The 12837-nt window shown below is 46.7% G+C and overlaps 1 protein-coding gene across 10 annotated transcripts in view; it reads right to left on the bottom strand.

The window, feature by feature from the left end:
* Positions 1–12837, bottom strand: part of C3H19orf44 (chromosome 3 C19orf44 homolog) — a 31286-nt gene that overhangs the window by 9240 nt on the left and 9209 nt on the right. For 5 of the 10 annotated variants that reach the window (XM_067733112.1, XM_067733109.1, XM_067733108.1 and 2 more), the window contains exons 4-8: positions 11331–11404; positions 5786–6200; positions 3989–4084; positions 2438–2604; positions 34–115 (exon numbers count right to left, since the gene is read on the bottom strand). In XM_067733112.1, the coding sequence (XP_067589213.1) occupies positions 44–115; positions 2438–2604; positions 3989–4084; positions 5786–6200; positions 11331–11404 (824 nt within the window). In that variant the 3' untranslated portion in view covers positions 34–43. The other 5 variants (XM_067733106.1, XM_067733105.1, XM_067733113.1 and 2 more) reach the window with 3 other exon arrangements.

Here is a 12837-nt window from a genome sequence, read left to right as displayed (position 1 = left end):
GACCAGCTCCTTAGACCCATGAGTCTGTCTCACCTCCCGGCGTTCACAGCTCCTTCTTCACCTCCTCCAGGGCCTCCTCCATGGTCAGCGGGGTGGGCCTGTGTTGCCTGATGTACTGTGGGGCAGAGGACACACAGGGAAGCCATCACCACTGCTGCCTCAGTCTACTGAGGCTTTGGGTCCTGGAGATGGTGCCTATCCCCAGGGGCTAACAGAAAAAATGAAGGGATGCCAGGTGGCAATGGAAACAGAAGAGGAGAGGTGAACCCAGGCAGCCTCCGGGCAGGTACCCTGCAAGGGGTGAGACTTGACTGAGCCTGGAAGGGAAAAGGGACCGTGGTGAGGGGCAGGGCTACCCGGGGTGCCCTCAGAGGACACAGGTTGGGGAGAAGGACTTGGGTGCCACTCTCAGGGTGTGGACCTGGAGCAGAGAGCAGGCAGCCACACGTGGGCTGCAGGCAGGTGACGTAGTCAGATCACTTCAGCCTGCATCCAATCAACTGATGCACATCCAACAGAGGAACAAGTTAAAAGGACCCCACTAGGGAGCAATCAGCCCAGTCCAGAATGTGGGAAACCGTCAGATAACCTATTTTCTTTCTTTTTCTTGGCCACACCGTGCGGCATGTGGGATCTTTGTTCCCCAACCAGGGATCGAACCCACACCCCCTGCATTGGAAGCGCAGAGTCTTAACCACTGGACCGCCAGGGAAGTCCCAGGACAACCTGTTTTCTTCCAACCAGTAAACTGCAAGGAAACAAAAGAGATGGGGGAGGGGGGAAGACCTCTAGAGCAGTGGTTCTCAAAGTGGGTCCCCAATGGGCCCATGGGAGAAACGCCCACTGCTAGGCCCACCCTGCTGCCAACACAACCCCAGTGGTCAGGCCCTCAGGGGTCTGACGCTGCTCAGGGCTGAGAACCACTGCTCTAGATTAAGACATCAAATGATCTTTTTTTTTTTGCGGTACGCGGGCCTCTCACTGTTGTTGCCTCTCCCGTTGTGGAGCACAGGCTCCGGACGCGCAGGCTCAGCGGCCATGGCTCACGGGCCCAGCCGCTCTGCGGCATGTGGGATCTTCCCAGACCGGGGCACGAACCCGCATCCCCTGCATCGGCAGGTGGACTCTCAACCACTGCGCCACCAGGGAAGCCCCAAACGATCTTGATGTACCACTTTGGACACTGATGAAATAAACAGGAGAAAAAGGTACAACTTTTATGAGATGAGTGGAAATCTGAACACTGGATATCTAATGATATCAAGAAAACTTAGGGCTTCCCTGGTGGCGCAGTGGTTAAGAATCTGCCTGCCAATGCAGGGGACACGGGTTCGAGCCCTGGTCCAGGAAGATCCCACATGCCGCGGAGCAACTAAGCCTGTGTGCCACAACTACTGAGACTGCACTCTAGAGCCCACGAGCCACAACTACTGAAGCCCGCGCCTAGAGCCCATGCTCTGCAACAGGAGAAGCCACCTAATTAGAAGCCTGTACACCACAATGAAGAGTAGCCCCTGCTCGCTGCAACTAGAAAAAAGCCGACACGCAGCAAGAAAGACCCAACGCAGCCAAAAAAAAAAAAAAATGCTGCAGGAATTCCCTGGCTGTCCGGTGGTTAGGACTCTGCACTTTCACTGCCAAGGGCACGGGTTTGATCCCTAGTCAGGAAACTAAGATCCCACAAGCAAAACCAAAAAGAAAAGTTAATTTGGTTTTGGTATACTGGCATTGTGACTATTTTTTTAAAGTCTTTATTTTTAAGAAATATATACTGAAATATTTGTAGATAAAATGATAAAAATCACCATGCAGAACAACTCATATAGTATGATGCCATTTCTGTAAAGAAATATATATATCATGTTATTATATATAAATACTATACCTCTTCTATATATTTTATACATAGTATAAAATATGTAAGATATAATATTGTACATGTACATAACAGTTTATATTTTACATAGGAAAAATCTAAAGACTATATATCAAGTTGGTAATAGTTATCTCTGAAATTATGGAGAACTTTATAGGCTACATATCTCCAACAAAATTTTTATACAATACTTTTCGTAATCAGACAAAAAAATAAATTTTGGAGGGAAAAATAGAGGTGAGTGTGACATCTCTTGAACTTAGCCCTTGGGACTGAGGAGAGGGGCCCTGCCTGTGGTGGCCCACGGGAACGGTAGGTAGAGGGACAGGACCCTCACCGAGGAGGTCACCTTTGGTCCAAGGTCACACAGAGCCTGGGCTGCGGCTGGCTCTCAGTGCCCCTGCCCCGCACCAGCCCTGGTCATGGCCAAAGAACAGGACTCCTTCCACGAGGACTGAAGGTGAAGGTGGCGGGGCCCCCAGCGTCCCCGCCACCCCGGGCTGAGCGTGGGAAGCTGCCTGCCCTCTCTTTCCCGGGAAGGGTTAGCTGCACCATGGTCACCTCTTTGGTTTCCTCCAGGGTGTGGTAATGGAACGAGTCCCGGTCCAGGGAGCGCAGGAGGGATGCATGCAGGTGCCGGCTGGCCTCGATGAACTGCTGTGTCAGGCTCAGTTGCTGCTTCAGCACATCGTTGAGCGCGAACACGGTGGGGCTGTACGCTGTCAGGGCTGCACCGGGTTCCGTGTCAGTCGGCAGCCCCCGGGGCCCCATCCCCCTGGCCAGACCCGCTCCCCGCAAGGGTCCTGCAGCCCCCAACCGTGGACTGTGTCGGGATGCTCTCTGCAGCTGCTGCCACCTTCAGAAGCAGCAAAGAACTCGCCTATTCTGTGCCTCTCTCTACTCAGTAGTAAAGGAACCGCTCTCTTCGCTGACTTTGTGTGGATCTCACACCCTCAGCTCAGCTCCCAGGCAGAACCGGAAGCCTCACCTCGGCGTCCAACACAAGGAAAGAAGGCCAGTGACACGGCTCCCCAAACTGCAACCGCACAGTGCGAATCTGACACTCCTGAACTGTACACTTAAAAATGCGGAAGAGGGTAAATTTTACACTATGAATTTTTAAACACATAATTAAAATAATTTAAAATGCAATTAAAATATAATAATTAAATAAAAGTACAATTAAAAATAACTGCAACCGGGGCTTCCCTGGTGGCGCAGTGGTTAAGAATCCGCCTGCCAATGCAGGGGACACGGGTTCGAGCCCTGGTCCGGGAAGATCCTACATGCCGTGGAGCAACAAAGTCCGTGCGCCACAACTACTGAGCCTGCGCTCTAGAGCCCACAAGCCACAACTACTGAGCCCGCGCGCCACAACTACTGAAGCCGGCGCGCCTAGAGCCCGTGCTCCGCAACAAGAGAAGCCACTGCAATGAGAAGCCCGCGCACCGTGACAAAGAGTATCCCCCGCTCAGCAACGAAGACCCACTGTAGCCAAAAATTAAAATTAAAATTAAAAAAATTAAAAAAAAAATAACTGCAACTGTTAAAAATGATCATTACTAAGACTACACAGTAACATGGAAAAATTGCTGAGGTTAATATTGTGTTTAAAAACAGGAGATTTTTTTGAAGGATATAAATATTTCACATATTACAACCAATATATTTTAATATCTTCATCTTCTAAAAATGTTAAGAAAATGGAAATGGGGGGAAAAAAGCAGGTTCTAGATGGATCCTTGCTTGTGTCATGCGAGTCATCAGCAGCCCTGCGGGACCTGACACAGACTGGGTTTCCCAAGGTGGCTGCTGGGTGTCTTCCTATTGCCCAAGGCTGGGCTGGGCCTCCCCAGGGCCCCACGACTCTCCCACACTCAGCAAGGAGGCAAGTGTCGCGTCCACAGGGCTGGGCCGCTCAGTACTGGCTGAGTGTCTTCCAGAGGAAAACACCTATGGATTCTGGACAGAAAGGCTCTGAGGGGAACACACAAAATAAAGATGGCCCTGTGGGGGTGGAAGGCTCATAGGTATGTTCCTGGTAGCCTTCCTGTTCTGTCCAACATCGGTGTCCTCGACCTAAGGGACCCACAAGGTGAGCTGGGCTGTTACCTTCTATGGCGTCCGCACTGATGACGTGGCTGGCGATGGGCGAGGGGTCCACATAGGCACCTCCCAGGGCTGGTCCGATGGCCGCTACGCCGGCCGCTGTCCCAAGGACAAAGGGGGAGAGGTGAGTGGGCAGGATTCAGAGCAATGACTTTCTCATCAACAGGTGTGAGGCTGAAATAAGCTACATGAATCTGTCCTTTTCTCTTTCTGAATGTGATGGCCACCCTCCTTGCTTTTTTAACCGTTACCCCTTTTAAAAATTTCCCAAACCTGCCTCCATCTTTCTGGTAGGTTCTCCCTGTTCAATATACAAGTCAGGTGTGCTGGCTGAAGTGGTCACCACAGCTCAGCACGGCTGACAACTGTGGCATTGTGCCCTCCCCTGGCTCTGCCCTCCTTCCACAGCTATTTAAGGGCTTCGGAATGTTCCCTGGATTCTAACTGGCTGGCTGATTTATGCTGCCTTTTTTCTCCCTCCTTTCAAAGTCAGGCCGCGTCTAGGAAATCAGCACCACCAATGTTTTATGAAAGCATCTCTTTATTTTTTATTTTTCACTTTTTTTTAAAAACATCTTTATTGGAGTATAATTGCTTCACAATGGTGTGTTAGTTTCTGCTGTATAACAAAGTGAATCAGCTATACATATACATATATTCCCATATCTCTTCCCTCTTGCGTCTCCCTCCCACCCTCCCTATCCCACCCCTCCAGGCAGTCACAAAGCACCGAGCTGATCTCCCTGTGCTATGTGGCTGCTTCCCACTAGCTATCTATTTTACGTTTGGTAGTGTATATATGTCCATGCCACTCTCTCACTTCGTCCCAGCTTGCCCTTCCCCCCACCCCGTGTCCATCTCTTTAAATTGCAAAAAAAGAAACAAAAATGGGCACATTTGCTGCCCACAGGCTAGGCTGTCAGAAAGGCAGCAGGAGGACCTGGAGAGGGACACAGAACCAGGGTTTAAAATCCCCTTGAACACCTTCCAGTGATCTGAGTTGGCTCGTCTGACTGATCTTCCTCCCTGAGAAACAGAACAGTCACGCCCCAGCCAGGTGTGAGGTCCCAGCGGATGTATGACTAAGCCCCCAAATCCAAATGAACAGACAAAGGGAGAACCGCACCCCAGCGCACAGTCTGGAAACAAGCTCCGTCCGTATTGCGGGTGTTGTCTAGACAAGAAAAGGGAGCAGGAGACTCGCTAAAAGAAAGCGACCTTTCCATCCGCAAGGGCCAAGACCAATGCTGGGGACACGAGAAAAGATGAGCAGTGCCTGCTGCACCCCAGAAGAGAATCCACCGACAAACGCAGCGAGTTCAGACAACCAGCCAGCTGGGCAACACAGCAGCCCTTGGAGCCCCCATGCTGGGGCCCCACAAAGTGCCTGAGGACATGCTGTCCCAGAAGGCGGTTCCTGTCACCCTGGGTAACACTGACATTTGGGGCGCGGTCACTCTCTGGCCAGGCCGTCCTGGCCACTGCAGGATGTTGAGCAGCACTCCTGGCCTCCACCCATAGGCTTCCCGTCACCCAGACCTTGCCGATGTCTGTCCCCTGGGGCCAGGATCACCCCAGCTGAGAACCACTGCCTTAGTCTTTGGTTTGAAACCCTTCAGTGTTTTAGAGCTTGGAAGACAGTGGAGAGTACCCAAGGAGCCCCCTCTTCTGTGGGAGAGGAAACAGGGTGCTGAGGTCCCCCCAGCTGACTAATGACGACAACCCTGACCTCCTGGCCCCAGGGTTCCTGCCTGTCGCTGCCTGTGGCCTGCCCCTCCCTCCTCCAACCAACATGCTTACCCTTAGCCCACTGGTAGGTGAAGGCGGGATCGAGGGTCTGCACAGCCATCTCCTTCACCATGACTCTTGTAACACCCCTGGCCCACTTTTTCCGAGACTTGGGAGTTGGTGGAGGAAGGTCTGTCTTCAGGCTTGCAGAAAATTCAGACCAAGTCGCCAGCGTCCTGTCAGGAGACTCCTCAGAATGGGGCGTCGACTCAGATGCTGTTGGACTGGGGGATTTTTCAAAATCATCCGAATAAGCCGAGCTCACTGTGCTGGCCGTAGGTTCCTGAGACTTTGACCCCAGTCTAGAAGTGCCCTTGGGTCCAAGGGACAAGACGGACCGCTGGCTCAGGCACTCAGAAATCTTGCTTCCAGAGCGGGGGGCCCCAGCCCAGGGGTTTTTGCTGGATGCCTTTTCCCCCTGACCTTTCTAAAACAAAGGATGGCAGAGGTCACTGGAAAGTGTTTTCGAATGAACAAGCTCGGAATACAACTGCGTTAGGATGAGGACACCCCAAGGGCCCAGGAGGTGAGGGTCCACGCTGTCCTTCCTAGATTTAGGCAGGCTGAGTATCGTGAGCTGAACTCTTTTTTTTTTTTTTTAAACATCTTTATTGGAGTATAATTGCTTTACAATGTTGTGCTAGTTTCTGCTGTATAACAAAGTGAATCAGCTATATGTATACATTTATCCCCATATCCCCTCCCTCTTGCATCTCCTTCCCACCCTCCCTATCCCACCCCTTTAGGTGGTCACAAAGCACCGAGCTGATCTCCCTGTGCTATGCAGCTGTTCCCACTAGGGATAAATGTAAAATAAATGTAATATCTATTTTACATTTGCTGGTGTATATGTCAAAGTTACTCTCAGCTGACCCTTCCCCCTCCCAGTGTCCTCAAGTCCATTCCCTACATCTGCATCTTTATTCCTGTCCCTAGGTTCATCAGAACGTTTTTTTTTTAAGGTTCCATATGTATGTGTTAGCATATGGTATTTGTTTTTCTTTCTGACTTACTTCACTCTGTAGGACAGACTCTACATCCACCCACCTCACTACAAATGACAATTTCATTTCTTTTTATGGCTGAGTAATATTCCATTGTATATATGTGCCACATCTTCTTTATCCATTCGTCTGTCAATGGACGCTTCCATGTCCTGGCTATTGTAAAGACTGCTGCAATGAACATTGTGTACATGGCTCTTTTTCAATTATGGTTTTCTCAGGGTATATGCCCAGTAGTGGGATTGCTTGGTCATACGGTAGTTCTATTTTTAGTTTCTTAGGGAACCGCCATACTGTTCTCTACAGTGGCTGTATCAATTTACATTCCCACCAACAGTGCAAGAGGGCTCCCTTTTCTCCACACCCTCTCCAGCATTTATTGTTTGTAGATTTTTTGATCATGGCCATTCTGACTGGTGTGAGGTGATACCTCATTGTAGTTTTGATTTGCATTTCTCTAATGATTAGTGATGTTGGGCATCCTTTCATGTGTTTGTTGGCAATCTGTGTATCTTCTTTGGAGAAATGTCTATTTAGGTCTTCTGCCCATTTTTGGATAGGGTTGTTTGTTTGTTTTTTTTGATATTGAGCTGCATGAGCTGCTTGTATATTTTGGAGATTAACCCTTGGTCAGTTGCTTCGTTTGCAAATATTTTCTCCCATTCTGAGGGTTTTCTTTTCGTCTTGTTTATGGTTCCCTTTGCTGTGCAAAAGTCTTTAAGTTTCATTAGGTCCCATTTGTTTATTTTTGTTTTTATTTCCATTTATCTAGGAGGTCGGTCAAAAAGGATCTTGCTGTGATTTATGTCATAGGGTGTTCTGTGTATGTTTTCCTCTAAGAGTTTTATAGTGTCTGGCCTTATATTTAGATCTTTAATCCATTGTGAGTTCATTTTTGTGTATGGTGTTAAGAAGTGTTCTAATTTCATTCTTTTATGTGTAGCTGTCCAGTTTTCCCAACACCACTTATTGAAGAGGCTGTCTTTTCTCCATTGTATATTCTTGCCTCCTTTATCAAAGATAAGGTAACCATATGTGCGTGGGCTTATCTCTGGGCTGTCTGTTCCATTGATCTATATTCTGTTTTTGTGCTAATACCATACTGTCTTGATGACTGTAGCTTTGTAGTATAGTCTGAAGTCAGGGAGCCTGATTCTCCAGCTCCGTTTTTCTTTCTCAAGATTGCTTTGGCTTTTCGGGGTCTTTTGTGTTTCCATACAAATTGTGAAATTTTTTGTTCTAGTTCTCTGGAAAATGCCATTGGTAGTTTGATAGGGATTGCACTGAATCTGTAGATTGCTTTGGGTAGTAGAGTCATTTTCACAATGTTGATTCTTCCAATCCAAGAACATGGTATATCTCTCCATCTGTTTGTATCATCTTTAATTCTTTCATCAGTGTCTTATAGTTTTCTGCATACAAGGTCTTTTGTCTCCTTAGGTAGGTTTATTATTCTTTTTGTTGCAATGGTAAATGGGAGTGTTTCCTTAATTTCTCTTTCATCATCATTTTTCATCATTAGTGTACAAGAATGCAAGATATTTCTGTACATTAGTTTTGTATCCTGCCACTCTATCAAATTCATTAATTAGCTCTAGTAGTTTTCTGGTGGCATCTTGAGGATTCTCTATGTAATGTCTGCAAACAGTGACAGCTTTACTTCTTCTTTTCTGATTTGGATTCCTTTTATTTCTTTTTCTTCTCTGATTGCTGTGGCTAAAACTTTCAAAACTATGCTGAATAATAGTGGTGAGAGTGGGCAACCTTGTCTTCTTCCTGATCTTAGAGGAAATGGTTTCAGTTTTTCACCATTGAGAATGTTGGCTGTGGGTTTGTCATATATAGCCTATATTATGTTGAGGTAGGTTCCATCTATGCCTACTTTCTGGAGAGTTTTTATCATAAATGGGTGTTGAATTTTGTCAAAAGCTTTTTATGCATCTACTGAGATTATCATATGGTTTTTATCCTTCAATTTGTTAATATGGTGTATCACATTGATTTATTTGCATATATTGAAGAATCCTTGCATTCCTGAGACAAACACCACTTGATTGTGGTGTATGATCCTTTTAATGTGTTGTTGGATTCTGTTTGCTAGTATTTTGTTGAGGATTTTTGCATCTATGTTCATCAGTGATATTGGCCTGTAGTTCTCTTTTTTTGTGACACCTTTGTCTGGGTTTGGTATCAGGGTGATGGTGGCCTCGTAGAATGAGTTTGGAAGTGTTCCTCCCTCTGCTATATTTTGGAAGAGTTTGAGAAGGATAGGTGTTAGCTCTTCTCTAAATGTTTGATAGAATTCACCTGTGAAGCCTTCTGGTCCTGGGCTTTTGTTTGTTGGAAGATTTTTTTTCTTTTCTTTTCTTTTTTTTTGCGGTATGCAGGCCTCTCACTGTTGCGGCCTCTCCCGTTATGGAGCACAGGCTCCGGATGCTCAGGCTCAGTGGCCATGGCTCATGGGCCCAGCTGCTCCGCGGCATGTGGGATCTTCCTGGACCGGGTCATGAACCCATGTCCCCTGCATCGGCAGGCGGAGTCTCAACTACTGCGCCACCAGGGAAGCCCTGTTGGAAGATTTTTAATCACGGTCTCAATTTCAGTGCTTGTGATTGATCTGTTTATATTTTCTATTTCTTCCTGGTTCAGTCTCGGAAGGTGGTACTTTTCTAAGAATTTGTCCATTTCTTCCAGGTTGTCCATTTTATTGGCATATAGTTGCTTGTAGTAATCTCTCATGATCCTTTGTATTTCTGCAGTGTCAGTTGTTACTTCTCCTTTTTCATTTCTAATTTTGTTGATTTGAGTCTTCTCCCTTTTTTTTCTTGATCAGTCTGGCTAACGGTTTATCAATTTTATCTTCTCAAACAATGAGCTTTTCATTTTATTGATCTTTGCTATCGTTTCCTTCATTTCTTTTTCATTTATTTCTGATCTGATCTTTATGATTTCTTTCCTTCTGCTAACTTTGGGGGATTTTTGTTCTTCTTTCTCTAATTGCTTTAGATGTAAGGTTAGGTTGTTTATTTGAGATTTTTCTTGTTTCCTGAGGTAGGATTGTACTGCTATAAACTTCTCGCTTAGAACTGCTTTTTCTGCATCCCATGTTTTGCGTCATCGTGTCATTTATTTCTAGGTATTTTTTGATTTCCTCTTTGATTTCTTCAGTGATCTATTGGTTATTTAGTAACATGTTGTTTAGCCTCCATGTGTTTGTATTTTTTACAGTCTTTTTCTTGTAATTGATACGTAGTCTCAATGCATTGTGGTCGGAAAAGATACTTGACATAATTGCAATTTTCTTAAATTTACCAAGGCTTGATTTGTGACCCAAGATATGGTCTATCCTGGAGAATGTTCCATGAGCACTTGAGAAGAAAGTGTATTCTGTTGTTTTTGGGTGGAATGTCCTATAAATATCAGTTAAGTCCATGTGTCATTTAAAGCTTGTGTTTCCTTATTTATTTACATTTTGGATGATCTGTCCATTGGTGAAAGTGGGGTGTTAAAGTCCCCTACTATGATTGTGTTACTGTCGATTTCCCTTTTTATGGCTGTTAGCATTTGCCTTATGTACTGAGGTGCTCCTATGTTGGGTGCATAAATATTTACCACTGTTATATCTTCTTCTTGGATTGAGCCCTTGATCATTATGTAGTGTCCTTCTTTGTCTCTTCTAATAGTCTTTATTTTAAAGTCACTTTTGTCTGATATGAGAATTGCTACTCCAACTTTCTTTTGATTTCCAGTTGCATGGAATATCTTTTTCCATCCCCTCACTTTCAGTCTATATGTGTCCCTAGGTCCGAAGCGGGTCTCTCGTAGACAACATATATATAGGTCTTGTTTTTGTATCCATTCAGCCAGTCTATGTCTTTTGGTTGGAGCATTTAATCCATTTACGTTTAAGGTAATTTCGATATGTATGTTCCTATTACCATTTTCTTAATTGTTCTGGGTTTGTTTTTGTAGGTCTTTTCCTTCTCTTGTGTATCCGCGAGCAGAACTCTTGAAACCCTTCAGCACGAGGCTGCTGCACTTAGCACTGATGTTGTGAGCACGTGTAGCTGGCACGTGGGTGAAACCTGTTAAAGGGTCATTATTATGTATTATCAAAACATGCGTTGATAATGAGGTGGTTACTAATATGGAAAGAATCACCACGGGGCGATGCAACAAGTACAGGTTAGTTGTGGGGAAGTTGAAGTGGGATCTGCTTTAATCTTCTGATATGTTAAGTAGCTCTATCCTGTTATTACCTAGATCAGGGTCTCTACCCATGGCACACTGACATTTGAGACACGAACATTCTTTGCAGCGGGGGCCATCCTATGCATTGTGGGACACTGGCACAGGACATCCCTGACCACTACCCACTGAATGCCAGTAGCACCCTGCACCCCAGTCATGACCACAGTGTTGCCAGACATTGCCAAGTGTCCCCTAGGGGAGCAATCGCCCCGAGGTGAGAACCACTGACCTAAATGAGGCATAACGGTTGCAAGCTGTTCTACCCAAAGACCTAAAACGAAAAATCAGTTTTTTGTACTTACTTTCTGTTCCAAGTCTGATTTCTCACTGACGGCTGGAGCCAGATCATCAAGGGATAAAATGTTTATTCTCAAATCTGTAATCAAAAATGTAACATGTCGATATTTACTCCACATGCATTTACCATCCTGTTGTAGGCACCGGGCTAAGTGCTAGGGACGGGAAGAGCAGAAGGCGTACAGTCCCTGTCCTCAGAAAGTGAGCCCAGGGATCCAAGCGCTTTTTCTCTAAAGGGCTAGGTCATAAATATTTTTGGCTTTTCGGGCTAGTCTGTCTCTGTCACCATTGCTCAGCTCTGCCCTCATGATTCAAAAGCCGCCACAGACCATGTGTAAACAAATGGGTATGGCTGTGTCCCAGTAAAACTTTATTTATAGGGACTTCCCCCATGGTTCTGCAGTTAAGACTCCGGCCTTCCAAAGCAGGGGATGCGGGTTTGATCCCTGGTCGGGGAACTGAGATCCCACATGCCACACGGTGCGGCCAAAAAAACAAAAAACAAAAAACTTTATTCATAAGAACAGACGACTGGGCTTCCCTGGTGGCGCACTGGTTAAGAATCTGCCTGCCAGTGCAGGGGACATGGGTTCAAACCCTGGTCCAGGAAGATCTCAAATGCCACAGAGCAACTAAGCCCACGAGCCACAACTACTGAAGCCCATGCGCCCTAGAGCCCGTGCTCTGCAACAAGAGAAGTCACCCCAATGAGAAGCCCATGCTCTGCAACAAAGAGTAGCCCCCGCTCGTCGCAACTAGAAGAAAGCCCGCACACAGCAATGAAGACCGAACGCAGCCAAAAATAAATAAATAAAACATTAAAAAAAATTTTTTTAAATAAAAGAAGAGCCAAGTATTGTGAACATGTGTGCAGGGGCCCTGGAGGTCTGCGAGGAGGGAGTTATAACCTCAAGGGGGTTGGAGACTTGGCTGGGGAAGGAGGAGCTGACACCAGGTCTGGCCACAGGATCTGCAGGACCCAGTGCAAAGGAAAAAAAAAAAACCAGACGGTGGGGAAATTCCCAGTTGTTAGGACTCTTCGTTTTCACTGCCGAGGGCCCGGGTTCAACCCCTGGTTGGGGAACTAAGGAACTAAGATCCCACAGGATGTGCAGTGAGGCCAAAGAACAAAGCAAAACAAAGAAACAAAACACAGACCACGGACCTCTCGGCCTCTGGCCTAGACAGAGGAGACGATCATGATGCAAGGAAGGACACCTAGTGACACATGTGCTTGAGGTAGAAGAGGGGGACTGGCACCTCGTCCTAAGTTCTCATTTAAAGCAAGTCAAGGACACTTAACTGTGGTGCCAGCTGGCCAGTCACCAGCGCCCAAATGCCTTGGGTGCAGGTTACTCAGGAGGAGGAAGGCTCTGCGCAGTTCGGGTGTCCCAGCGGGTTTCTGCCCCATCAGTATGTGAGCCCACTCCTCCCCAGGACGGGGGAGGCCGACTGGCTGCCAGTATTCGCAGGGACCCCATCATGTGGCTCATTTCAGGCCCGAGGCACAGA

The sequence above is a fragment of the Pseudorca crassidens genome, chromosome 3 (assembly GCF_039906515.1).
Source record: "Pseudorca crassidens isolate mPseCra1 chromosome 3, mPseCra1.hap1, whole genome shotgun sequence".
Taxonomy (NCBI): Eukaryota; Metazoa; Chordata; class Mammalia; order Artiodactyla; family Delphinidae; genus Pseudorca; species Pseudorca crassidens.
The sequence above is the reverse complement of the archived record's forward strand: the minus strand, read 5'-3'. Positions and strand labels throughout refer to the sequence as shown.